Genomic DNA, 27,521 nt, shown 5'->3' with positions numbered 1-27,521 from the left:
CATCCGATTGGCTGTGACATAGTTAGCGTCCGCGGGCAGGTGATTCTAGCGTTTCTCCGCATTAAAAAAATCCGGACAACTCATTAGAATCAGCCACAGGTTTAATGGCTGACGTCCTGCGTTATGAATATACAAACGAATACCGTCCCGACCGCGTTGCTAATTTGGCGTTCTGAAGAACAAACCCTTCGCTTTCCAATCCTTCCTCGCCTTCTTCATGTTTACCTTCTTCAATTCCCAATCCTAAAACCCTACTTCTCACTTCGAGCAATTCCCCTGGTGTTTGGAATTTCAAAATTCATTTCTAACTGCTCCCTTTTGCGTCTTCTGTAACCTAGTTCATTGGTTTATTTGTTTGGAAATTGAATTCCGGGATCGATTCCAGTTCTTGTTTTAGTTCGTTTGGTGTTTGAGGAGGAATTGATCGGTTGTGGAGCTGGAGATGCAAGATTCTTACTCGATTCTTACTCGATTCTCTGGAGTTCTGTTGGTGCCCTAAGTAAAATGCTTCTACCCTAGTTCTTCTGCTGTTGTTTTATTTGATAGGCTGGTCGATTGATTTTACTTCTAGATTGTTGATCTTTGTTCATCGTGAAGGTTCTCTTTCTCATTAAGTTTATCGAGGAAGTTCGTTTCTCCCTTTGTATGAAGAGGTTGTGGGTGTAAGATAAGGTTGGAGGTTTTGGATTCTTTCACTAATGTCCGTAGAAAGATCCTTCGAAGCTTGGGAGGAGGTGCAGAGGCATGGTCAGGATTTCGCGGACCGTCTTGCTCAGGGTTTCACGGGACTGATTCATTCTCACATACCGCCGCCTTCATTTCCCTGGCCAAATCCCCCAAATTCTAAGCTCTTTGATCTTGAATTTCCGGGACAAAGTTTTGGTATCAAGGATTATGGGTTGACTGCCCACGATTCGATTTTTGATATTGGTAGTAGGATTGGACAAGCTAGCGCTGATTTTGGTGCTTGTTTGAATGGTGTGGTACAACAATTTTTCAGACAGCTGCCGATGCCATTTTGGCCTGAGGAGAATGTAATAGGGTCCATTAGGATGGATCGGGATAAGAGTTGGCAGAGGGATGATATTGGTGTTGCTGTTCAAGGGAATCTTGGAACATTAACAGAGCGCTTGCGTAGTTCTGAACTTGCTGACAATGATGCTGGTTCAGATGCGATGGTTGACGATGAAGCATCTGGCTTTGATTTGAAGGCTATAGGACATCTGGGAAGGGCACAGGTAATAGCAGTGTGATAAACATTTATTTAATTTGCAAATTGCAGACATGATATTGGCAGTACGGCAGATAATTAATTTTTCAATGACTGCTTTCAGGTGTTCTATTTTGACTAGGACAAAAATGGTTTACTCTTCATTAGCTAAAGACCTGTTAAATCTACTAATTGTGGTCTAAATCTATAGCTTATTACAGAACAGAGACCTCTTCGAACACAAATCTGCCAAATAGAGTGATCAGGAGTTCCTTTTCTGAATGGCTTCTTTAAATAGTTATTAATACACTGCCCTACAGTGGCCTGTTCAGCCACGAACTTAGTGCATTTATGATCACGTTCAACAACTCACCTATACAGAGACAGATAATAATTATTATGTGGGGAAGAAACCATTGACTTGAGAATAATGAAGGAAAGTTTTGAAAAAATTATAGCTATGTTGTCCATGGTGGAAACTATTGTGATTTGAGCACTACTCATTCTCACGAGATGAGACATGCTTGAGGAATCATTTTGAAATAGTTAGCTGTTACTATCTGTCAATAATAGAATATATGGTTATGACAACATCATAACGTGAGCGAAACAATTATCCTGTGGGAGACCATGAAAACTTGATACATTTTTTGTATGTAGTAATTTTGTCAATCCTTGGTTCGTCTTTGTGACTTCTCGTTGTAGTTGAGGGAGCCTCTAATCCTGTTTTTTTGAAAGTTAGATTGTCTTTATGTTCTACCAATTGTAGTGGAAATCTCAGCAAATTTTGTGTTCAATCATCTTATCTCCCCAGCTAGTATTTTCCTTCTCTTCCAAACCCTACAATTCCATGGCATTTATTCATCTTTTTTGTGTGGGCATAGTGGTGGTGTTGAATCATAGTTATGTAGGTTGAGGATTTCTGTTTCCTCTTTAATATTATTGTTCTTTGGGTGTAGAGCACGATCAATATTTCTTCAACGTATGATAGTAGATCACGAGATGTGGAAAGTTCATTAGTTGCCAGAGGAGATCTATGGAGAGTAGAAGCATCACATGGCAGAACAGCATCTGGAAATGATAACTCATCTTTATTTCTGCTGCAGCTTGGGCCAGTACTCTTTGTTCGTGACTCGACACTTCTTTTGCCAGTTCATTTATCAAAGCAACACTTGCTTTGGTACGGTTATGATAGAAAGGTAACACCTACTTTATATGATTAGTAGCATCAAAATTAAATCGCGTGTCAAATTTTGGACAATGAAGTCATGTTAGAATCAAAGTGCAGAAGTTATTTTGTTTTCAATTAAACAAACAGAATAGTTTGGCTGTTACTGCTAGGAGTGTTAGGATTTAGTTAGGTTTCAAGAAGCGTCTTTTTACACGACAGCAACCTTATTTGTTGGATGTATATTAAAGGAGTTCTCTGCATTGCTACCAATAGCTATCCCTTTAGAAAGATGTGATTGTCACTATTTGATTGACTATTGCTGTCAATTTTATCATGGACAGCTTAAACTTTTTCTAAAAGCACGTTGACCACCAATTTTCAGTTTATGAATGTTCAAAATCTGGGATAGCTCTTCATGTCTTAAAATCCTTTCTGCAATCCTGATGTGAGTGTTGAACTTGAGTTTCTCCATGCAATATGTGTAGAAATTTTCTAGTTTAGTCTGATCAAACGCTACGTTAGTAAAAGGTACTGTATTTTAACTTGGCAATCGGGACCCTCAATGTGATGTACATAATTTGAGACTTAGAAATATGAATACCATTCTTTCACTTTCAATGCCTATTGTTTTTGCTTTTAGAGAAACTTTTGAATTTTACTTCTTCAAGTGCCCGTGACATGACACATTGAACTGTCATTTTCATATAAACCCTACTTTATTCCAACTTCTAATGTTATTATTTCATGAATCATCAGAATGGAATGCATTCTCTATGTCCAGCAGTCTGGTCAAAGCATAGAAGGTGGTTGTTTATGTCGATGCTTCGTCTCAATCCCCCAGCTTGTGTAAGTTGATAAAACCATTTAATTTCCTATTAGCATAATAATTGTGGTGAACGTAGTTTGGTTTTCAATATGACATAAAACCGTGTCATAAGAAAACCAAAGTAATCTTTTTAAACAAAAAGCAATTGGCGTCGTGAGAGCTATCTTGGGGCCCACTAAGTGCAGAACATGCTCTTCCAAATGGAAAGAATTGCTCAACATTATGTATACGAAAGTTCTTACGTTGTTTGCCATATTAAAACTTCAGAATCAGGGATCAGTGCTCAAGTATTTTCAATAAACACTAATCAGAAAGAAGGCTCTATCTTGGAGCAATGTTTTACTTATCCAGTAAATGAAGATATAAATTTTCTTGTTTTGGTCTTTTTTTTTTTTGTTCATGTTGTTTTTGGATTGCCTGGCTAGTGGCAATTGCTTGACCTTAAAGTTTAGAACTATTTCTTGTTTATCATACCCTTTGGATCAGTCGAGTAACATCACCTTCCCCCTCCCTCCTTCCCAGTCCTTTGTTGATTTACAGTTCCCCAACGGGCAGTTGACTTATGTGTCGGGTGAAGGCTTAACTACAACAGCATTTTTGCCCTTTTGTGGAGGCCTCCTTCAAGCTCAAGGTCAATATCCAGGAGAAATGAGATTCAGCTTCTGTTGCAAGGTTAGTTATATCCTGATTTCATTCCTACAACAAAAGAAGACAAAGTTGGTTCTCCTTTGCAAATTCAATTTCCTAAAGAACTTGTATGGGTATGGGCCCTAGTGTTGCTAAGTTGGTGCCTTGTTTGTGCTCGTCGATTTTCTTAGAATAAATGGGGAACCCGAATAACACCAATGGTGCAATTTCCTGACAAATCATTTACTTTGGACCTTGCTCAATCATTGGCTTGGAAGAGAACAGGTCTTCTGGTGAAACCAACTCTACAATGCAGGTTAGTGTATATATGCTTATTCATCAAAGTCGAGTCATCTATATTTTTCCATTATAGCAATAAATGTCAGCTTGGACTTTGATGTAATCTATGAGTATTTGTTGCAAACAACGAAAATAACCCGGCTCTTGACATGCTTTCATACGGATACGCCCAAAACTCGTCTCCTAGACTGATTTATGCTGTGTGATTACTTGGAAAGTTTTTTCAACACCTTAGGTTTGGATGTGGATAGTTGGTGATTAAATGAGAGTTCAAACTGTTATCTCATGTTGTATAAAGAATTCACGTTGTGGTACAGATGCAAGTATAATTCTCCTCTTCCATTTTTCCGCTTGCACTAGGCATGATTTTCAGTTCGATATCCTTGCAAGGGAAACTTATTTTCATTTTTTCGCTTCTCCTGTGACGGGTGGTCATTCTGTCTCTAATGTTTGATTTTAAATGATCAGTTTGAGTTCCACTTTTGGGGGAAGCAATCCTGGTGTTCGTGCCGAAATTGTTCATTCAGTGAACGAACATCTCAATCTCATGTGCGGCTGTTCTTCCATTGCCCATCCTTCTGCATTTGCTTCAATTTCTGTAAGTATTGAATTATCTTTTGTCCGTGGATCATGTTTATTTACAGCTATAACCACCTTTACTTGTATTATTTATCCATCGACTCCTTTTTCTTGCACCGTATTATAAATATCTTCACTACTAGCCAGTCTCCTTTCTTCTATTTGATTTCTTGCTCGGCATCCAGATCGGCAGGTCGAAATGGAACGGGAACGTTGGGAATTCCGGGGTAGTTGTAAGAGTTGATGCTCCACTCTCAAACATTCGTCGAACTTCTTTCTCTGTTCAGATAAATACTGGGATTGAGTGTTGATCTTCTTATGAAACCTGCGTTTTTGGTAGTTGCAAGTGTATAGGTAGTCTCAAAACTGCTCTCTGTTATTTACGTGATAGGTGAATATTTGTTAACTATTAGGCCATCATCTGTAAATCATGGCAGGCCCTTTTCTCTTTTCTTCTCTCATGTTAAAGCGGTTTCTACTTCTATTTCATCAATTTTTCAGAGTTCATAACAGAGTTATTCTATTTGGTACTATAAATTAATTATAGTTCGATTGATGATTGGCAAATGTTGTTGGCCGTTAGAGGGTGAACCCGCACTGTCGTCGTTGCTGAAACACTCCACCCGGTCGTGGATTGAGATGGAAGGTGACCCTTTTCTAAAAATATTAATCGAACTTGGTCAACTCTTGACACGACTTTAATTCAACTAGTCTAACTCAACCAATTTAAATCAATCACATCTAGCCAGTTTATTCAGTTTATTTGGCAGATAAGTATGTAAAATAATAATTGTCACAAATGTATCCATCTCACTATGAATTTGATGTTTTCCTTTGATTCAGTCTCGAAGGAGACTTCTGGTTGAAGAACAGTCTCGAGTCTCGTCCTTGTTTTGGGTAGAAGTAGACGACGAGTCGATCCATGGTCCATCAATTAACATGCTTCTCTGCATTTGAATGCCTCGTGAAGATGTTGAAATGCTTGTTAGGCTGTCCTGTGACAGCTTCTCAAAGGCTTTGAACCTTGCATCTCGATCACCTACATTGCGCTTCATGTTCGGTACTTCAGTTGGGATTTTACCTTCAAGCATGCTAACCACAGAAGACATGGATGGTCTGAGGGTCGGAGATAGGTTCGTGCATAAGAGAGTGATATGAAGCATTCTCATGACCTCTTCTTTCGAGTATTCTGAGCCAAGATTCGGATCAACAAGTTTGAGTAGGTTTCCTTCTTCTTGTAGAACAATAGCCTTCATCAAGTATAAGACACTCCATGTGTGAGGAAAAGTAAAAGAGAGAAAAACTAATTGATGGCTAAAAGGGGAAGAACTTGAAAAGGCACTAGTTACCCAGTCAAGAAGAAAAACAAACTCCTCTTGTGGCATGCAACTTGTGTTACTTTTCCCGCTAACAATCTCTAAGGCCACGACACCAAAGCTATAAACATCAGCTTTATGAGTCAGATAACCCCTTGTTGCATACTCGGGAGCCATGTATCCTCTACAAGAGATTCAAAAGCTATCTCATTGCGAAAGGACTAAACTTGATCTAATAGTTTGAGCTAAATTAACATTAGAATGAGATAGAGAAAGAGAGATACATTGTGCCTGCAATTCTTGTGCTGATATGGGTGTTCTCCTCTTCATGAAGCTTAGCCAATCCAAAGTCAGAAATCTTGGCATTTAGGCTTTTATCAAGTAGCACGTTAGTAGCTTTTATATCTCTGTGAACAACTTTCAATGAAGATTCTTCATGAAGGTAAGCCAACCCCTTTGCTATTCCCAAGCATATCTTCATTCTTACTGGCCAATCCAAATGGAGTGAGTGCTTCTCCGGGTCTTGCAATGAAAACCATAAAATATTTATAACGATTTTGAAACTGAAACAAGCTAGCAATGAAAGATATATGTAAGGCACTTACTAAATAAGGCACGAGCAAGATTATTGTTCTCTAGATACTCATAAATAAGCATTAATTGTTTTCCTTCAATACAACAACCATAGAGCTTTACGAGATTCGGATGTTGTAGCGCTGATATCATGCCGATTTCAGTGATGAATTCCCGGTTCCCTTGCTTTGATTTAGAGGATAGCTGCTTTACAGCAATTGAAGTGCCATCCGACAGAACTCCCTGCCAAATATTTTTTGTTTACTCAAGTTATTTTATATGGAGTCGCATGCACGTTGAAAGAAGAATCTGTTTCGTTATGGAGCCTGCTACTTAGCTCACTCAATGGTTATATATAACAAAGCTATATATGGAAACAACTATGTAGTAAAAGGATATGGTAAAGCTATACATGATAGATGGTTATATCAGGTAAAGCTATATAGTAAACAGAACCATATATATATATATATATCCCTTAATTAGTGCTTTGAAAATATACTTTCTGTATTATCAGTATTTTCTACTTTGAGTCATCAATATAAACCTCTAGCCAATATTCTCCTTTACAATTTCTCTCTCCTGTTCTTTGTGTTCATCTAAATCAAGTGTGTGCGTTGTTATGCGATACTATCAGGATCGAACATAGAGAGAAGAGGATGGAGTTTCCACAGATATACCTTGTGGACAGGACCAAAGCCTCCCTCGCCTATCTTATGTGCCGAGTCAAAGTTGTTGGTGGCTGCTTTGATTTGTCTTAAACTAAAATAACCTGTCTGTAATTTTAGGTCCCGAAGTTCTGTAAAAAGAATATAAAGGAATGAAAGTTTTTTTAAACCAAAGAAATATGTGAGTTAGAAAAAAAAGTATTCCTCAAAGAACATATCAAATGTTAACAGGTCGGTCCAAACTTGAATCGTTCCCTTAAGTGGTTGGTAAGAATAAAACTACCAAAGATGTACTTCATAATTCAAACAAATAGATTACTCCTGTAATTATTTATATTACCTTCGTCTTCAGTTTCCCTCCCACCTAAGTAACCCTTCCTTCGAAGAACAACCAATACTGAAACAACCAACACAAAAGTACCAACAACAATGCCAGCAATAGCTCCAGCTGATAACCTTTTTGCCTCATCAAGGTCTACAATAGCAAAAGAAGACGACAACAATTCAAAATAGGCAAAAGATTAATTGTTGAAAGAGAAAAGGCAGTGCTAAGAAAGTTGTAGACAAGAACACATGACAAGGAAAACCTGAAATGATTAGCATAAGGGATGAAGGTTACTTGATGTAACTGTGATTGCAGATATCAGAGGTCCATAAACTCCTTTGTATGGAATGGCATTTGTTCCTTTACCAGCCCAGTATAAGTGGATCTCAAGAGTGTTGCCAGTTACTATAACATTAGGCACTTCCAAAATATAGCTCTTATAAACACCACCGGCTCTCTCCATTATGTTAAAGTCTTTTTCAATCAATTTTCCTTGTAGAATGAACTAAGTTTGTAAATAGTAATTACTAGACAGAGAGAAAGACCCAACAGCAATACAGTACAATCCCACGATTTAATATGTCATTGTGTTTCCACTCACTTGGATTGAGATGTCAAAAATACGCCTCCCCAAGCTACTGAATTTTTGGTCTGCAGTTGCAGTAAACATTGTTTCAGCAAAGTGAAGCTTCACATGGTAACTTCCACTTTGCAAGCAAAATCCATAGTACTTCAGCGAAACAGGTGCAAGTCGAGCTGTCCCATAGACGCCTAAAAGAGAATTATTGCTACTTGTGTATTGAGCGGTATCATTATCCATGAAAATACCAGTACTGCTGTAACCCCATCTTTCTGAAAAAGAGAATTTGGACTGCTCATCCCTAGTCGTATCCCCTTCGTATAAATTACCATTAAAGTGTGTCTCCTGTCCTCCACAGTTAATGAACAACGAACGAACTACAAGAACCATGTACCAAACAAATAGTTCAATCAAGAATTAGGTAGCTCCCATGAGATTAGTTAAGCTGCGTGCAAACTGGCATATACATATAGAAAAGACTACAATTCCAAAAGAAGTTAAAATCATAATTAGATCTTCACTTACATTGAACTGCTCTTGCGCATGGGAGATCCCCCCTCAGGCACCAACGAACACTGCAAATTGGATAATTCAGAACTTGCTTGTCACATATGACACATGAAAGTTGATAATATGTTTTTTTTTTCTTTTTAATTACTACATGTTTGGAAGATTTTCAGTCAATCTAAAGTCATTTTTGAGATAATCCATTTCACAAGTGTATTTTTAAAAATAGTTTTAGATTAGTATGGTCTTTTTTTTTTTTAAATTCATTTTGTTTCTTACGGTTTTCTTTAAAGAGAACACTTTCTGATTCTATAAGATCACTCAAAAAGCTATATCAAACACACTTGAATTAGTAAAAAGTCCGAAGGTAAAGGAAAATAATTTGATTTCAAAAACATGTTTTTACATAAACTACTCCAAACGCGCTATAACTTTGTTAAGACTCTTACCTTTCATTACTCGAATTTGAATAACCAGAAAGCAAGTTCCTGTACCAAGGAAATAGATTTGTTCACAGTGAAGCCAAGGCCAATTTACATTTTCTACAGAGATAACAGACGTTTTATCATGGTAATGAATATGAGTAAAATAACTTACACTTTAGGATCAAAACAAGGGGGAAGAGGCGACCCTGTAAATCTGTTGTTCGATAAATCCCTACAAAGAATTTGTAATAACGTTAGCAACAACTGAAGAGCAAGATAAAAAGAATTTCCCATCATGAACAGATGAGAACAATAATGTAATACAATTTGGAGGGGAAAAAAAAAATGTAACGAAGCATTAGACTAACATGTTTCCTTTGCGTCCTGTAATCCAGCTTGGTAAATGACCAGTAAGCAAGTTGTCATTTAGAAACCTAAACCAGGTACGTAAATCATCTCAATTTGCATGTCCAGAACAAGTAACAAATATGTAGACTGCTCTGTAATAAGTAATAACTTACAAGGAATGAACATCACGGTTTGATAGATTCCGTAATAATGGCTCTGGAATTGTACCATTTAATCTGTTGAAGCTTAAATCCCTATTGAGAGATAAAAGTTCCATCAATGAATCATATTAACTTCCCAGTCCACTTTTCTTTTTTTTTTTTTCTTAAGAAAGAAGGCAAAACTGAGAAGAAGTTCAGAAACTTACAAAGTTCTTAAACTACTAAATTTTTCAAAATAATCGGGGATTGTATCCTCAATTAAGCAATTTCTGAGGATCCTACGTACCAGGAGAAAAGCGAGATTAAGATCAACAAAAAGAATTAAAAACAATCTAGTATAAATTATAATGGAACGACTAATAATAAATAATCAACAATTCTGAACTTTTGCTTACAATGTTTCTAAAGATGTCAATTGAGTCAAATTGGGGAAACTAATTGGTGATCCCTTCAAATCAGTTATCCTCCTGACAAACAAGAAAGATAACGATTCTTTACTTGTTTAAATTGATAAACATTCTAGCAACCACTAATGTCAAGAAAACCAATCTCACAGTGCATTTAAGCTTTTCAACTCGGATATGGCACGAGGAATGGGGCCCTCCAAAGAAGTTCCTTGAATATCCCTGAATCTCAACAATTATACTCGAGTGAAAAGAAATCCTAAAACTACATAACGATATTGCATAAATTTGCACTAGATACATATTATTGCTCTTGAAGAGAAAGAGACCATTTTAGACCGGAAAAAAGAAGCATATTATAATTTCTAAGGAAACCAAATATCTATGAAATTATTCAACGCCACAATGTGATTGACAGTTATTAGAAATAAAATCACAAAAGTATTTCAAATTTGTATCCATCTCCATCCGTTATTAACTGTGAGACTACATTCTGAAAGTATCATTAAATAAATTTTCTTTACTTACAATCGCTTAAGATTGATCCAGTTGCCAATAAATTCAGGCAACTTCCCTGATACATCATTTCCATCTATACGACTGCAGGAACATGTAAAATGTTAAAAAATAAATGAATTGTGCAAAATATTAAAAAAAAAAAAAAGTTCAAAGATGAGTATCAACAAATAACATACAAATCAGTCAAGTTCTTCAAGTTTCCATAAGATTCTGGAATGGGGCCTGTGAAATTATTTGCAGAAAGAAATCTGCAGAAAATGTAAACAAAGCTGTATCAGTGGCAAAAAAAAAAAAAAAAAAAAAAAAAACCCAACACAAGAAGTAAACCATCAACGCCATGAAAATGAACAAAAATGTTAGGGATTGTTGTCTAAAACGAAGAGAAATCTCACAGATCTTTCAAGCGGCTTAGTTTTCCGAGGCTTGCGGGTAGATTTCCTTCAAGCTGATTCTGCTCCAAGACCCTGTAAATTCAATGAACCGTTACCCTACACTTCAGTTCAGGTGGAGATTGAATTCAATGCGATAAATATAAAAGAGTGATGGAAGAAAGTATTACAGTTCCTCAAGTGAAGCAATGTCGCCAATTTCTGGAGGAATCGGACCAGTGAGTCGGTTTCCGAGCATGGAACTGCACATAAGACACGATTGAATAAACATCAACCAAGTAAATCATTCCCTAATCACGTAAAAACAGAACAGAACAACTTACAAACGAACAAGAGGAATGCGAGCAAAATCCTTAGGGATCGATCCATTTATAAAATTGCGAGTGAGATCTCTGTTTGGGAGAAATCAATTAAGAAGACGCTAGAATCAATCCATACAAGTTTTACACGATTTAAACATGATCGTAACAACATCAAAGCGAAAACAATGAAGGAATCAGTGGTAATCTGCAACTTACAATTGCGAGAGTTGAGTAAGATTTGCAAACGCTGCCGGCAATACTCCAACTAGATTCAGAGTTTTAAGCTGTCTGTCACAAATTTCAATATTTCAATACCTTTTAAAGATATATTAAAAAGAAAGGGAAAAAAAGGGTATGATTATTACATCCTGGTGACTCTGCAAAAATCAGTGGAGCAATTGCAGTGCACCAATCGCATGGTCTGTTGGTCAATAGTTTCATTATGGAAGCCATCGCCATTGATGCATGAATTTTGGTGTACGTTCCAATTCAAGTTCTTCAGCTCTGCAGATATTGCTTGAAGGGCTTTCACTGTTGCATCCACCATCACAACTCATAAAAATGTTCTAACAACTTTGGTTTTGGCTCGGTTCATAGCTCTAGACTAATCTAACAGATATTTTCCTCCTTAGACTTTTCTTTTTGGGCTTCCCTCAAGACCGGGAAGGTTTCCACACCCTTGTAAGAGGTGTTTCGTTCTCCTCACCAACCATTGTGGGACTCTCACAATTCACCCTATTTTAAAGCCAGCGTCCTTGCTGACACTCTTTCTTTCTACCATCAATGTGGGACTTCTGCCAAACCCACCTCCTTTGGACATCCACATAAGCTCTCATGGTTTTGTTTTTGGTTTTCTCAAAAGACCTTACCTTGCTAATTAAAGGAATGATTATGTGATGTCCCACATTGGTTGGGGAGGAGAACAAACCGCCATTTATAAGGGTGTGAAAACCTTCCCCACATTTTAAAGCCTTGAGGGGAAGTTCGAAAGGGAAAGCGCAAAGAGGACAATATCTACTAGCGGTAAATCTGGGTCGTTACAAATGGTATCAGAGCCAGACACTGGACGATTTGCCAGCCTTGAGGGGAAGTCCGAAAGGAAAAACCCAAAGAGGACAATATCTACTAGTGGTGGATCTGGGCCGTTACAGATCATGAGTTTATAAACAAGGAATACATCTCTATTGGTATGAAACATTTTTAAGGAAACCAAAAGCAAAACCATGAGAGCTTATGCTTAAAGTGGACAATATGATATTATGGTAGAGGTTCGTGATTTTAAACATAGTATCAGAGTTATAGCCATGTTAATAGAATCTTCAAGTGTCAAACAAAGAAGTTGCTAGCCTTGAGGTGTAGTCAAAAGTGACTAAGTGTCGAACAAATGATGTATTTTATTCGAGGACTCGAGCAAAATGAGTCGAGCTCGATTAAGGGCAGACTCTATGATGTACTTTGTTCGAGGAAAGGATTGTTGGGAAAGAGTCACACATTGGCTAATTAAGAGGACGATCATAAGTTTATAAGTAAGGAATACATCTCCATTGGCATGAAACTTTTTGAGGGGAAACCAAGAGAGATTATGCTCAAAGTGAACAATATTATTATATTATAGAAGTTCGTGATTTCTAACATACTCCTCTCAATAATCCTCAACAGTAAAGTGTTCGAGGTCTCAAAAAATGCCCAAAAGCGGATAGATACATCAAACTTCACAAAAGAAAGAAAACGAAACAACCAAATTCGTGCATGGAATAATAAGAAACGGTACCTTCTTGTTGAGGTAGAGGTTGGGCATCCGATCCAAATCCGAAGAAGCAGCTGAAAAGCAGCAGCAACAACAACCAACAGACAAGAACACGAACACGAACACGAACACAATTCAAACCCATGTTCCGAAAAGGACATCAACACAACAAAGCAACAGAAAACAGAGCAACCAAAAAGGGAGATATGAGTGAGAGATGTAAGGAAGAAGACTTCTCCGCTGACCATCAAATAGATATCTAAAACGACAATTCAATGCACATAGTTTTAGCTTTTATAATTTTTTTTTTTTTTTTTTTTAATTTCTAAAAAATAATAATTTACAAGTCAACTTAAAATACTTAAATCAATTAAATTATATATATGATTCCAATATCTCTATCAACGGTGGTTGAAGTAAAAAATTTATTAATTATATAAAAAAAAAATTATTAATATGCGTAATGAAATTTCTTATTTTATTTTCATAAAATTTAAATTATTGGTGTCGGCGGGCCGAGAAAAATCAACTTTTAACTATATAAAAAAAAAAATGGTTTCGTGTAGAAAATAAATTCTGCACTACCAAATTAACATTATTTTCCAAATAAATATATATATATATATATATATATATATATTTTGAATTCTATGAAGATCTAGATGGCAGAGATTTAGGCAGCAAGAGATTGACGAGCTTGTTGACCAAGCTGATAGACGAAGAGCTGAAGGATGGAGTGTTCAAAGTCAATTGTGCACTGCTGTGTGACTTTTTGATCCTTAGCGACGAAATATACATTAAAAACATGTAAAATCTAATAATATTTTAACGTGCAAATTTTAATATTTTAACTTAAATTATTCTACTTAATTAATATTATATATAATAAATAAATAAAGTTGGTGGGTCGGATTTTGATAACTTAAAAAAGATTTCTTTACTCTATCTCCATTCTCGATTTGAATGAAATTTTTTCAATTTATTTGATTAAATGGCTCGGGGCTCGATTCATACACACGTACGTGGACCAACTGTTGGAAGTCATTATTATGAATTAGAATTTTCTTTTTTCCTTTGAAAAGTTTAATTTAGATATATCGCACGTGTTAAAAATATAGAGCAGCACAACAAAATGTGGCTCCATAGAGATGCTGAGAGGACCTTCAATTAGAATTTTCATGACATGTTGTTTGTGGCTACGTGTCGGATGTCGAGGTCATGCTTGTCCAGGACGTGTTGTCCATGGTTGTATGCTCGTTCCAAACCCCTTTTACTTGCTTTCGTGCTAGATAGGTTTTTACTATTCATGTTATGTCAATACGGAGGTTTATGATCAGTCAGTCACCAAAATCATGTCTACACCCACCAAAGCTAAAATATCTTAAAATGTACTATAAGCGATGTGACTTGTTGTCAATTCTTCCTACTCGGTTATATGCTATCAAAATTGTGGTTGTTGCTTGTTCGCTTTTAGCTTATAACGTTGATTTATTTCAATATTAAAAACAAATTATAAAATTAGAAAGAAGTAAATAAAGATGAAATGTTAAGAGAAGATTATGAGATTGGAATGATGGCTTTGCAATAAGAAACCATTGTTTTGAGAGCCCATTTGTTCACTTTATTTGGCACAAAAGTTGAGCCACAACAGCAGCGCAGCTAACTTGGTGTCTGATTGATCCTTTGAAATGACTCAATCTTCAAGGAGACTTCTAGTTGAAGAATACTTTCGAGTCTCGTCCTTGTTTTGAGTAGACGAAGACGATGAGCCAACGTATATCCCGTCGAATGACATGCTTCTTGGCATCTGAACAATGGATTGTGACGATGCAGAAATGCTTGTTAGGCTGTCCTGTGACAGCTTCTCAAAGGCTTTGAACCTCGCATCACGCTCACTTGTGTTGCGCTTCATGTTCCTTACTTCGACAGGGATTTTACCTTCAAGCATACTAACCACGGAAGACATGGTTGGTCTAAGACTTGGAGACAGGTTTGTGCATAAGAGAGCTATATGAAGCATTCTCACGACCTCCTCTTTCGAGTAATCTGAGCCAAGATTCGGGTCCACGAGTTCTAATAAGTTCCCTTCCTCTTGTAGAACGAAAGCCTTCAAGCAAGTCGAAAAAAACAAACAAACAAACATCATTTTGTAAAGATTACTCCATTTGTATGCATAAAACAATATAAGAATGTATTACCCAGTCAAGAAGAAAAACAAACTCCTCTTTTGGCATGCAACTCGTGTTACTTTTCCCACTAACGATCTCTAAAGCCACGACACCAAAGCTATAAACATCTGCTTTATGAGTCAGATAACCCCTCGTTGCATACTCGGGAGCCATGTATCCACTACAAGAGATTCAAAAGCTAGCTCATCGCGAAAGGACTACGAGTTTGAGCTAAATTAACATTAGAATGAGATAGAGAAAGAGAGAGAGAGAGAGAGAGAGAGACATTGTGCCTGCAATTCTTGTGATGATATGGGTGTTCTCCTCTTCATGAAGCTTAGCCAACCCAAAGTCAGAAATCTTAGCATTTAGGCTTTTATCAAGTAGCACGTTGGTAGCTTTTATATCTCTATGAACAACTTTCAATAGAGATTCTTCATGAAGGTAAGCCAACCCCTTTGCTATCCCCAAGCAAATCTTCATTCTTATTGGCCAATCCAAATGGAGTGAGTGCTTCTCAGGGTCTTGAAATGAAAACCATAAGCTATTTGTGTTGAAATTGAAACGAGTTAGTAATGAAAGATATATGTAAGGCACTTACCAAATAAGGCACGAGCAAGATTATTGTTCTCTAGATACTCATATATAAGCATTAATTGGCTTCCTTCAATACAACAACCGTAGAGCTTTACGAGATTCGGATGTTGTAGCGCTGATATCATGCCGATTTCAGTGATGAATTCACGGTTCCCTTGCTTTGATTTAGAGGATAGCTGCTTTACAGCAATTGAAGTGCCATCCGACAGAACGCCCTACCAAATAGTTTATGTTGAGTTACGAGATTATTTTGAAGAACATGTTGAAAGAAGGATATGTTGGGTTATGGAGCTAGCAATGGTTATACATAGTAAAGCTATATATGGTAGATAGTTATATTTGATAAAGCTATGTGTAGTAAACTGAACCATATATATGCTCCTTAATCAGTGTTTTGAAAATGTACTTTCTGTATTTTCTACTTGGAGTTATCCATATAAATCTCTAGTCAATATTCTTCCTTGCAATTTCTCTCTTGTTTTTCGTGTTCATCTAAATCGAATGTGTACGTTGTTGTGCAATACTAATAAGATCTTATATCGAACAACGATGAACATAGAGAGAAGAGGATGGAGTTTCCAGACATATACCTTGTAGACAGGACCAAAGCCTCCCTCGCCTATCTTATGCGTCGAGTCGAAGTTGTTGGTGGCTGCTTTGATTTGTCTTAAACTGAAATAACCTGTCTGTAATTTTAGATCCCGAAGTTCTGTAAAAAAGAAAGGAATGCAACTTTTTTTAGTCAAATAAAGGAGCTAATTAGACATAAAACTCCTGAAAAGAACATAAGAGTTGACAAATTATATTATGTTTTATGCTGTTGAACCATGTTAGTTGACATCTCTTTCATTTTCTTCTTTCTTCTTTTTCCCCCTACTTACGAAACGTTTTTGGCCTTACCATCTCCCTCCTCCCCCGCCAACGGTTGCTTACGCTACACCTGGAATGATAGGGGAGATGTGAGGTCTCACATCATTTGGAGGGGGTACGAAACATTCCTTATATGGGTGTTGTGGAAACCTTTCTCTAGTAGACGCGTTCTAAAAACCTTGAGGGGAAGCCCGAGAGGGAAAACTCAAAGAGGACAATATTTGCTAGTGGTGGGCTTGAGCTACTACAGGAGAGCTCCCCTTATTCTAGATCTGGAAGTCAAATGGCGGTCGAGGTAAGAACGAGCAGTGACGGAGGCAACAATGGGTGCCGGGTAACAAGTGTTGAAGAGGGAGAAGAGGAACCAGGCTTTGATGGAGGTTTCCGGAAGGTAAAGAAGAAAGATTGAAATGTCAAGTAACATGGAAACTACTAATATAAAGATTAAGGTAATTCGCCAAGTTAGCTGGCTCAATGAACAAATAACTCGGAACTAAATAGACACCAAATTCAAATTTAAATCACTGGAAGCGTATATTGTCCTCTAAAATTAACTACGTATAGTACTCTTGTAATCTTACCATCGTCTTCCGCTTCCTTTCGACCTAAGTAACCCTTCCATCGAAGAACAGCCAATACAAAAACGACGAACAAGAAAATACCGATAACAATGCCAGCAATAGCTCCAGCTGATAGCCCTCTAGTTTCATTTTCCACATTAGTGCCCACATCAAAGTCTACAATAGAAGATCAATTGTTGAAGATAAATTTTGAGTGATTATCGTAAAATGAAAGAAGATATTTACTTGGTGTCACAGTGATTGCAGATATTAGAGGTCCATACACCCCTATCACTGGAATGGAATCTGTTCCTTTACCAGCCCAATATAAGTGGATCTCAAGAGTGCTTCCATTCACTACAATATTAGGCTCTTCCAAGATAAAGCTCTTACCAACACCTCCAGCATTCTCCATTATGTTAAAATCTTTTCTAATCAAGTTTCCCTGTGAACCCAATTAGTAAATAGTAATTATTATTTATCTATAGATGGTTTAGAATGTGACCAAAAGCTCACAACAGCTAAACGAGGAAGATATCATCAATAGATGGATAATGTAACACCGCTAGCAGATATTGTCTTCTTTGGATTGTCCCTTTCGGGTTTCCCCTCAAGGTTTCTAAAATGCGTCGGCTAGGGAGTGGTTTCCACACCCTTATAAAGAATGCTTTGTTCCCCTCTCCAAGTGATGTGGGATCTCACAATCCACCCCCCTTCGAGGCCCAACGTCCTTGCTGGCATACTGCCTTGTGTTCGGGGCTCAGCCTCCTCGCTGACACATCGCCCGGTGGTCTGGCTCTTATACCATTTGTAACAACCAAAGCCCACCACTAGCAGATATTGTCCTCTTTGAGCTTTTCCTTTCGAGCTTCCCCTCAAAGTTTTTAAAACGAGTCGGCTAGGGAGAAGTTTCCACTCCCTTATAAAGAATGCTTTGTTCCCCTCTCCAAGTGATGTGAGATCTCACAATCCACCCCCCTTCGGAGACCCAACGTCCTTGCTGACATACCGCCTCGTGTCCGGGGCTCAGCCTCCTCGTTGGCACACCGCCCGGTGTTTGGCTCTGATACCATTTGTAACAGTCAAAGCCCACCGCTAGCAGATATTGTCCTCTTTGGGCTTTCCCTTTCAGGTTCCCCTCAAGGTTTTTAAAACGCGTCTACTAGGGAGAGGTTTCCACACCCTTATAAAGAATGTTTCGTTCCTCTCTCCAACCGATGTGGGATCTCACAGATAAGAACAACTATCTCCGTAGACATTTAAATTGAAACTACACTCACTTGAATTGAGATATCAAATATGCGTCTCCCCAAGCTGGTATAAGTCTGGTCTGCGGTAAACATAATCTCAGCAAAGTGAAGCTTCACATTGTAACTTCCATTTCTCATGCAAAATCCATAATATTTGAGAGAAAGTGGTGAGAGTCGAGCTGTTGCATAGATGCTTGAAGCAGCTCTGCCATTGCTATTTGAAGTTGATACTATGTAAGGAAGATGTTCATTTCTCAAGTACAGACCAGTACTACTGTAACCCCATTTTTCAGCTGAAGAAAAGAATCTAGCCGATGATGAACCACCCTGAGTATCATCCGCTTTGTATTCACTGCCATTCAACTCCATGCTTCGTCCTCCACAATTAATGAACAACGAATGAACTACAAGTGTAATCAAAACCACCCATTACACAGATATTTTGATACAACAGTTTTGTAGATGGCTGGTTAGTAGTAAAATCACACTCATCTTTGCTTACATCGATTCTCTGTAGGGCAAGGGAGATCCTTCATCAAGCACCAATCATCACTGTAAATGTAATACTTCAGAATTTGTTTGTTACGCTTTGAGTTTATAGAACAAGTTCATATCATATATGGTTAGTAAAGACTTACTTTCCATTCCTAGTGGCTGAACTAGAAATCAAGTTCCTATAAAAAAACAGAAATAAAGTGTGAGATCCCACATCAGTTGGAGAGGGAAACGAAATATTCTTTATAAGGGCGTGAAAACTTCTCCCTAACAAACGCGTTTTAAAACCCTTGAGGAGAAGCCTGGAAGGGAAAGCCTAAAGAGGACAATGTCCAGCGGTGGGCTTGGGCCGTTACAAATGATATTAGAGCCAGACACTGGGCAGTGTGCCGCGAGGAAGCTAAGCCCCGAAGGGAGGTGGACATCAGGCGGTGTGCTAGTGAGGACGCTAGGCCCCGGAGGGGGTGAATTGGGAGGTCGCACATCAATTAGAGAGAGGAACAAGTGCCAGTAAGGACGCTGGGCCCCGAAAGAGGGTAGATTGTGAGATACCACATTGGTTGGAGAGGGGAATGAAGCATTCTTTATAAGGGTGTGGAAACTTCTCCTTAGCAGACGCGTTTTAAAACTTTGAAGGGAAGTCCGGAAGGGAAAGTCCAAATAAGACAATATCCGCTAGCGGTGGGCTTGGGCCATTACAAATGGTATCAGAGCCAGACACCGGGTGGTGTGCCAGCGAGGAGGTTGAGCTCCGAAGGGGGTGGACACCAGGCAATGAGTCAACGAGGACGTTGGGCCCCAAAGGGGATGGATTGGAAGGTCCCACGTCGATTAGAGAGGGGAACGAGTGTCAGTGAGGACGCTAGGCCCCGAAGGGGGGTGGATTGTGAGATTCCACATCGGTTGGAGAGGGAAACGAAGCATTCTTTATAAAGGTGTAGAAACCTCTTCTTAGCAGACGCGTTTTAAAACCTTGAGGAAAAGTCCAAAGAGAACCGTATCCATGGGCTTGGGTTGTTGCATAGAGTATGGATTAAATTATAAATTTGACTTATGTTTAACAGGTTCCTCCAAGCTCTGCTATATATACATACATACATATTACAAGAAATTTTACCAAAGGAATGGGTAGATATCAAGTGACTTACACACTATTAGACTGTGTACAACTGAAGTTCGGCAACCCTGTAAAATTGTTGTAAGATAAATCTCTGCAACAAAGTTTATAATACTGTCAGCGAAAGAAGAGCTCCCCACCATATAATTTCAATTATCAAAAGTACTTAACATGTTCCTTCCACTGTTGCCAGCGTTCACGATCCATTCCGGTACTTGGCCGCTTAAGGAGTTGTTAGTCAGAAACCTTCGTACAAAACAAGCATCAAATTAAACAAATATACGTGTGAGCTTGAGAAGGCGAATATTACAGTAACTTACATGAACTGAACTTTATGGACCAACAAAAGATTTTCAAATGTCTTTGGAATTGAACCACTTAATCTGTTGAAGCTTAGATCTCTATTGAAAAATATGAGTTCCATCAATAAATGATATAACATTCCAGTCATAAACGCAAACACAAATGAACTTCATAAACTTACAATATTCTTAAAACGTTAAACTGTCCGATATATTCAGGGATACGACCCTCGATTAAGCAATTTCTTAAGACCCTAAATAGGAGAAGAAAAGCAGATGAGATTAACAAAAGGAGTTGATTATAATTCAGCAGTTTAGAAACTTTGCTTACAATGTTTGTAAAGATGTCATTTGAGTCAGATTGGGGAAACTTATCTGAGGTCCCTGCAAATCACTTATTATCCTAGCAAACAAGAAACACTGCTAGATTAATAACATTTGCATCAGTTGTTTAATACCGATATACATTCTCAAGCGACGTAATACTCACAGGTCGGTTAAGTTTTTCAACTCGGATATGGCAGCAGGAATGGGGTTCTCCAATGAAGTGCCTTGAAGATAGCTGCATTAATAAATGGTTATGCATAGATTATGAATGGAAAATTGATCCAGTTGGTCCTACTGTATACTTACAGAATTTTAAGATTGGTCCAGTTGCCAATAAAATCAGGTATCTTCCCTGATATGTTAGTCCCATCCATCCGACTACAAAAACATGTAGAATTTAGACAGAAGTTGAAAATGTAGGGAGAAAGAAGGAAGGAAGTAAAAAGTTCAAAGATGCCCATCAACATATATATGACATACAATTCAGTCAAGTTCCTCAAGTTTCCAAAAGATTTTGGGATCGCCCCGGTGATGTTATTTGAAGAAAGAAGTCTGCAAATAATGAAAACTAATTATGTTAGTAGTATTTATGGCGAAAATCAGACAGACAAATAAACCAACATTGCTAACATTGCTAAAATGTGAGATCCCACATCTGCTGGAGTGAGGAACGAAACATTCTTTATAAGGGTTTGGAAACCTCTCCCTAGCAAATGCGTTTTAAAACCTTGAGGGGAAGCCCGAAAGGGAAAGCTCAAAGAGGACAATATCTACTAGTGGTGAGTTTGAGCCATTATAAATTATATCAAAGCCAAACATCGGGCAATGTGCCAGTGAGGAGGCTGAATCTCAAAGGGAGTGGACACCAGGCGGTGTGCCAGCGAGGACGTTGGGCCTCAAATGGAGTGGATTGTGAGATCCCACATCGGTTGGAGAGGGGAACAAAACATTCTTTATAAGGGTGTGGAAACCTCTCCCTAGAAAACGCGTTTTAAAACCTTGAGGGAAAGCCCAAAGAGGACAATATTTGCTAGCAGTGGTCTATTGAACAGGTGTATAAGCAAATGTTTTTTCATCAAGAGAAGATGGCTGTTATCAATCTTACTTACATTCTACTCAAGCGGCTCAGTTTTCCGAGACTTGCAGGAAGATTTCCTCCAATTTGATTGTCTGCCAAAACCCTGTAAATGCAATCCCATTGATCATCAAACTACCCAAAATCTTCATTACATGAGCTTTCATCTGTATACATTTTAAACCTATATGGTCATGCCAGACTCTAATGCAATATTCTTTAAGAAAGAATAACACAAAATGAAAAACAAAGCATAATTTATGTTTTTGAAAAACTGAGAACAAGAAACGATAACCAGATTCGTTTGTTTCCAAAAAATTTAAGCAATTTTGAGAGCATTCTTTAAAACAAACGAAGAACAGGAAGCAATTACCAAAAACATGTATTTCAATAAGAGCGCTATAGAACAATCTGTATATGCTTACAGTTCTTCAAGTGAAGTAATATCTCCAATTTCTGGAGGAATCTGACCACTAAGTTGGTTTCCTATCATGGCACTGAACATAACAAATTCAAATTCAAATTCAAATTGGCGAAAATTTCATATATATTTTGAACGAAGATCAATCTCTTCCCATAATCTGTAACATAGAGAATGAAAACTCACAAAGTAACAAGAGGAATGCGAGCAAATTCCCTAGGAATTGATCCAGATATAAGATTGTAAGTGAGATCTCTGTTTAGTAAAGAAAAAAGAAGGTATTGTTAGTACATATTAAAAGGTTCAGAAGAGAACCCATAAAGTTTTTACAAACTCAAAGCCCTCTTAAAACTTTTGCATGTCCTGAGCAAAACGTAATAATGTTACCGGTGAAATTAGACTATAAGAACAAACCCAAATTATAATGAAGATCAGAGAAGAAATTAATAGAAAAAACCCTAAGCAGAACAAATTCAAACCAACACGAAAGGATGAGGCCATTAAATAGCCCAAGTTCTTTGCCTTGGGCTCGACTTTTGCTCGGCCTCTCAAAGGGACACACGCTATGTGTCATGGTTCTACTTTTTGAACCGTGTGGCATCATAATCTTGATATGATCACGACAAGCCTAAGGGGAACTCAAGCCCCATTATAATTTTTCGTTCGGCTTAGCAGCTTCGTCGGACCTTAGGCGAGGTTCTCCTTCGCTGCCCAAACATAACTCATGCAAAAACTAAGCTTGTTCGGTCATACACGTTGCCCATGTTTGCATGTTCACTCGTTGCAACTCTAGCCAACTTGCCTTTACTCTAGGCCAAGTCCTTCGGCTCGACCTTGCCTCTATTCTAGACCAAGGTCCTTCAAATGTAACATCGCATTTTCATCTCGTCATCTTGGTTCTCAACAACACAACCTACGTTTCGTAATGTCATCCCAAGTCTAGGGATGTCATCGACATTCGTTGCTCGTTTGGTCACACTTATTAAGAACTGACCCATGAGTTAACTATATCATTGGGACATCCCAAACATCCATCCATCTGGGTACTATTAAGACATGAACCATCCCGTGTTCATGCAGAGTCTTTTTTGGATACCGTACCCAAGAGTAACCCCATATATCAACCTCCAATTCAAGGGATGGGCCGCAATATTGGCACACTTGTGCCGTCTGACATTGCCCTCGAAAACTCATTTCTAAGGGAAGATGCCCAAGACACTCGTCTTACAATGCTCGCCCACACCATGACACACGCACGTGCCATGAGGCAACTCACTTAGGTCACATAGCCCAAGGGTGGTGGAGAGCTGACACCATATCTCCCCCTATAGTAAACTTTGAGGCATTTTTGGTCTGGTTGGAGTATACTTGATTTTGGCGAGCAATCATATGGCTTCGTAGAGCACTTGTTGGGTGTTCAATTGACACCAAATTTTGTGAACTTTCATCTTTAATATGGGCGGACTTAACTCCAGAGTTGTATGCTGAAACCCCAACTTTTGAAGTTATGGCTTGGGCTCTACTCGGTCCTCTTCGAGCCTGTCTCTGACACTCTTGTTGCCACCATTGCCTCCAATTTTGTTTATGTCTTAGCTTGGCTTTCATGCACACTCTTCTTGGTGTTCTAGATGATGCGCCAACCTCCTCGGTCACATCATGGCACTTGTTCGTCTCGACTCTCGCATGGTCAGATGAGCACAACTCGAGTGTCACCTCTTGTCTATCTACACGGGGGATCACAACCTACTCTCTTCTTAGTACGGTTGCGACACTCTCCCCCACTTAAACTAGTCATCGTCCTTGATGACTTTCTTGGGTGTACAATCGCACCGTGGATTGTGACACTCTCCCTCACTTAATCTCGACATCATCCCGAAGATGATTCAAATGTCGGACTGACTGCTAACTGACCTGCTTGTAATAATCGTGTTTCAGAATGAATACGAAAACTACGCACTACTTATAAGTTATCCCATTGATGAACCTTCCCTCAGTCTTCGAGACTTGCAACATGAGCACGACAAATAAAAATTGCCCAATGGTTGTAGCTTGTCCCACCTTTGGACCTACCTCCCTCTTCTCTCGAACTCGGCTCGAGACTCACCACACAGATCATGGAAAACTAACATTGACATATCTTCACCTTAACTGGGGAGAACGCGCCCCAAACGTGGTCATCTTGGCCTCAACCCACATATTCTCGAAGTCGCACATAACGATACATCCCTCGAGGAGAGGCTCGCAAGCCAACCATGACATTCACTCATCGTGGCACCAACTCATATGATAGCAAAGTCTGTACACAACCCTTGATACATGTTGGCACTACCCTTGGGCCAACTTCTCAACTGAGCCACCTTCATGTGGCAAACGCTACATTAACACTTCTCTAGTCTTGCCGCAGTTTCATTTTTTGTGTCTCTCACGTCCAGCCTGGTGCTCCCTTTTGGAGCAAACGCTGGTCTCGAGAACTCTTGTAAAGCCATCCACTTAGGCATGAGGAGATGACTCAAGGATACACATGTGTTCTCTTTTTGGAGCACTTTTATGGGGTAAGTAACTCATTCTCTCAAGCTCTTCCCCACTTAATTCAACTGCTCTATCCACAACAACATTGTCCACCCATATGGACTTGTGTTGTACCCAATTGGCACTCGACCAGCGCATGTCTCAATTGACCCCGACTTCTTTGCTTGCAACCATTAACATTATTCCTCTTATGATCATGGTTCTTTGGAAGACACCCTACCTAGTACACTTTTTGATTATCAGTTTCCCATTTTTAGATCCCAAGCCTTTAGCAAATGAGCTTGGTTCTTACTTCACGACAGGTAAGACTCCCCTCAACACAAGGAGTCTGGCTTTGACTCACGATTGTTATCAATGAAATTGGACCATAAGAACAAACCCAAATTATAAGATAATCATAAATGAATAGGAAAAAAAACTCAACACAAAACAAATTTGGGCCAACATAGAAGGACCATGTCATAAGTTAAAGGATAAGAAAGCCCAAATTCTTCGCCTCGGCTTCAACCTCAACCCTACCGTTAGCTTCTTAAAGGGGCACTCCCAATGCATGCCCCTACCTCGTAGCTTCCTGGTTTAATCTTGTTGGGTTCATATGTATGGTAGTTTTCAAGGAAAATATAAGAAATTATGAAGGGTTCTCTTGAGAAGATAAATTCTTCCTTATTCCAAAAAATCTCTTACTACACTCAAATTTTCCTAGCTAACCTTACTAGAGCTTGTATGGCAAACACCACACTGTGTGTATATTTTTCTTATTTTGCAGGGCATGTTCTTCCCCTCAAACAAATTTTACCATTGATATCACATGAAAGTCATGTAGGTTAACCTGCTCAAATTTGGTTAACAAAAATAGTAACAATATCAAGGAAAATTTAATGATGTAACTTGTGAAACTTTTGGCATGACTCTAATTATATAATAAAAACACATTTTTTACGAAAGGCACATCTAGCACACTTACAACACTCGTAGTTGAGTTAGATTTGCAAATGCTACAGGTAGATTTCCAACTAGATTGACACCCTTCAGCCGTCTGTCATAACAAAGAGAATATGGTAAGTAAAAGAAGTGATAAATATCCAAAGAAAGTATTAACTTATATTAATATGAAAAGAGCTATGACTGAGCTTATTTTCAGTATCTAAAATGTGGAGATATGGTAGATTCGAACTGTCCATCTCAAATGAAATAATACGCGTCGATTATCAAGTTACTATACTCATATCATTAAGTACCCAAAAAGTTAGTTTTGAAAATTTAGGGACTAAATAGAAGCTAAGTTCAAATGGTCGGGTCGTATTTTACTCTAAAAACTTTTTAAAATATTGAAATAATATTTTCACGTAAAATTAAAACATGTGTTTTTGAATTAGTATTCATAAAAAGAAGAAAAAAGAAAGCTCTTACATGCTGGTGACTCTGCAAGTTGTATTACAAGTGCAGTTGACCTCTCTCATATGAGTAAAGTTGGTAAATACATTGAAAAAGCCGTCGCCATTGATGCAAGAATTTTGGTGAACCTTCCAATTTAAGTTCTTTAGCTTAGCAGATATTTCTTGAAGGGCTCTCACTGTCACATCCAAATTAAATCATCTGCTTAATATACTTGTAATTTTAAATTCCAACCAGCTCCAGAACAGCTAAGAATGGAAAGAAAGAACGAATCTAACGAATGATGTAAATAGATACACTTATAATTTTTCTTGTATTGATAGAGATAGTATTCATCATTTATATACTCGTTCTTTTCATTATCTAGTCAATGTAAGATTTTGTTTATATCTCAATAATTTTTCTTTCGAACACAGTACGACTCTCCTCAAATAGTCATCTATCCATCTAGTTCAACTCATTTTCTTCAAACACTGCCAATCCGATAGAGCTCATTTTCTCTGATGTTGCAGTAGAGAACAAGAAGGAGAAGAGATTTAAGAGAATAAACATGGAAGAGAGAAATGCTGAATCAAAATAATAAATAAGATTTTTCTCATTTTTAAACTAAGGTTAACAAAATGATCTAAAAATTGAAAGGGTTAATTTGTACTGTTGAGAATTCAAAGGTAAGAACTGCAACAATAACACATTTTCACATTACATACCTTCTTGTTCAGGTAGAAGTTGGGCATCGGTTCCAAACTCCAAGATGTAGCTGAAAAGCAGCAACCCACTGACAAGAACATGAACACGAACACGAACATGAACACTCCTCAATGCCCAAGCACAAAAATCCATGCCCCAGATTACTAAAACTAAAAACAAGACAATGACAACAGCAGGGAAACAGAGGCAACAAAGAAGAGGATAAAGAAAGATAAGAGTAGTACAAAAAGAAAACATATATATTATATAACAAGACGTGGAGAGAGAAATGGGAAGGAAAAGAAGACTTTGCCATAGACTTTTCAAACACTAAGAACATAATTAGATTGACAATTTAAAGCATGGTTGTTGGTTGTCCTGTGATGTGATAATTATTAGACTTTTTTTCCTTCTTCCAAACTGAAATCCATTAAAATACACCAAACTGACCTCATTAGTCACAGAGGTCCTAGGAAACAGAAGGCTGTACAAACAGTCCAGACCTTACAACGACCCACCCTTGGGAGAAAGGTAAGCCCATCCTGCCCAACTTGTCGGCAACTCGACTCTGTGCTCTTGAACACTTGCTGAAGGAATCCTCCCCAATTGGACAAGGAACCGATGGCTTTAACAAGGCAACTAAAAAACAAGGAGCAAGTCATCAATCATGGAGTAGACGCCGACAAGGAATGTATAAGAATGTATTGTTCTTCACACATTCAGCTGATCAGCTGGAATCACAACACTGTCC

The 27,521-nt window shown here is 38.2% G+C and overlaps 3 protein-coding genes across 4 annotated transcripts; 1 reads left to right on the top strand and 2 right to left on the bottom strand.

Annotated features, from left to right (window-relative positions):
* The first annotated feature begins 118 nt into the window (after positions 1-118).
* On the top strand, positions 119-5,206 carry LOC111789414 (uncharacterized). The gene is made up of 8 exons (XM_023670181.2): positions 119-499; positions 598-1,238; positions 2,170-2,409; positions 3,138-3,227; positions 3,730-3,879; positions 4,026-4,150; positions 4,603-4,732; positions 4,899-5,206. The coding sequence occupies exons 2-8, from the start codon at positions 699-701 to the stop codon at positions 5,022-5,024; spliced, it is 1,401 nt and encodes a 466-aa protein (XP_023525949.2). The 5' UTR covers positions 119-499; positions 598-698; the 3' UTR covers positions 5,025-5,206.
* A 179-nt stretch (positions 5,207-5,385) lies between these two features.
* On the bottom strand, positions 5,386-13,243 carry LOC111789413 (putative LRR receptor-like serine/threonine-protein kinase At1g53430). Of its 2 annotated transcripts, XM_087121141.1 has the most exons (24): positions 13,002-13,238; positions 11,596-11,761; positions 11,447-11,518; positions 11,252-11,320; positions 11,099-11,170; positions 10,932-11,003; positions 10,716-10,787; positions 10,549-10,620; positions 10,171-10,242; positions 10,012-10,083; positions 9,823-9,894; positions 9,629-9,709; positions 9,476-9,541; positions 9,280-9,339; positions 9,132-9,170; positions 8,701-8,750; positions 8,197-8,552; positions 7,890-8,100; positions 7,611-7,745; positions 7,283-7,401; positions 6,635-6,845; positions 6,314-6,551; positions 6,063-6,213; positions 5,386-5,963 (listed from the first exon to the last, which is right to left on the bottom strand). In XM_087121141.1, exons 1-24 carry the CDS (start codon positions 13,120-13,122, stop codon positions 5,553-5,555), a joined length of 3,060 nt encoding a protein of 1,019 aa, XP_086977267.1. In that variant the 5' UTR covers positions 13,123-13,238; the 3' UTR covers positions 5,386-5,552. The 2 variants fall into 2 exon arrangements, with proteins under 2 accessions (XP_086977267.1, XP_086977268.1); XM_087121142.1 differs by lacking the exon at positions 5,386-5,963 and having other exon boundaries at positions 6,096-6,231; positions 13,002-13,243.
* Positions 13,244-14,510: 1,267 nt separating this feature from the next.
* On the bottom strand, positions 14,511-27,051 carry LOC111789412 (putative LRR receptor-like serine/threonine-protein kinase At1g53440). The gene is made up of 24 exons (XM_023670176.2): positions 26,791-27,051; positions 26,099-26,261; positions 25,653-25,724; positions 22,346-22,414; positions 22,164-22,235; positions 21,773-21,844; positions 21,144-21,215; positions 20,970-21,041; positions 20,827-20,898; positions 20,668-20,739; positions 20,519-20,590; positions 20,355-20,435; positions 20,206-20,280; positions 20,066-20,128; positions 19,061-19,096; positions 18,925-18,974; positions 18,453-18,826; positions 17,419-17,617; positions 17,194-17,349; positions 16,333-16,451; positions 15,747-15,957; positions 15,432-15,669; positions 15,176-15,326; positions 14,511-15,084 (listed from the first exon to the last, which is right to left on the bottom strand). Exons 1-24 carry the CDS (start codon positions 27,026-27,028, stop codon positions 14,671-14,673), a joined length of 3,213 nt encoding a protein of 1,070 aa, XP_023525944.2. The 5' UTR covers positions 27,029-27,051; the 3' UTR covers positions 14,511-14,670.
* Between the last annotated feature and the right edge of the window lie 470 nt (positions 27,052-27,521).

This window comes from Cucurbita pepo, chromosome 2 (genome assembly GCF_057944985.1).
Source record: "Cucurbita pepo subsp. pepo isolate OVF chromosome 2, ASM5794498v1, whole genome shotgun sequence".
Classification (NCBI taxonomy): domain Eukaryota; kingdom Viridiplantae; phylum Streptophyta; class Magnoliopsida; order Cucurbitales; family Cucurbitaceae; genus Cucurbita; species Cucurbita pepo.
Note: the sequence above shows the minus strand (reverse complement) of the source record. Positions and strands in the feature narration are given on the sequence as shown.

Bases quoted from the DNA above. Each gene is read 5' to 3' on its own strand.
- LOC111789414 (XM_023670181.2), top strand. From the start codon at position 699: ATGTCCGTAGAAAGATCCTTCGAAGCTTGGGAGGAGGTGCAGAGGCAT. The intron at 2,410-3,137 runs GTAACACCTACT...ATGAATCATCAG, and splicing joins GGTACGGTTATGATAGAAAG to AATGGAATGCATTCTCTATG. The intron at 4,151-4,602 runs GTTAGTGTATAT...TTAAATGATCAG, and splicing joins AAACCAACTCTACAATGCAG to TTTGAGTTCCACTTTTGGGG.
- LOC111789413 (XM_087121141.1), bottom strand. From the start codon at position 13,122: ATGGGTTTGAATTGTGTTCGTGTTCGTGTTCGTGTTCTTGTCTGTTGG. The intron at 10,621-10,715 runs GTATGTTATTTG...ATGTTCCTGCAG, and splicing joins TTGAAGAACTTGACTGATTT to TCGTATAGATGGAAATGATG. The intron at 10,084-10,170 runs GTGAGATTGGTT...CTTGTTTGTCAG, and splicing joins TTGAAAAGCTTAAATGCACT to GAGGATAACTGATTTGAAGG.
- LOC111789412 (XM_023670176.2), bottom strand. From the start codon at position 27,028: ATGTTTTCTTTTTGTACTACTCTTATCTTTCTTTATCCTCTTCTTTGT. The intron at 17,618-18,452 runs GTGAGTGTAGTT...TTGGGTTCACAG, and splicing joins TATTTGATATCTCAATTCAA to GGAAACTTGATTAGAAAAGA. The intron at 15,670-15,746 runs GTAAGTGCCTTA...TTTCATTTCAAG, and splicing joins TCTTGCTCGTGCCTTATTTG to ACCCTGAGAAGCACTCACTC.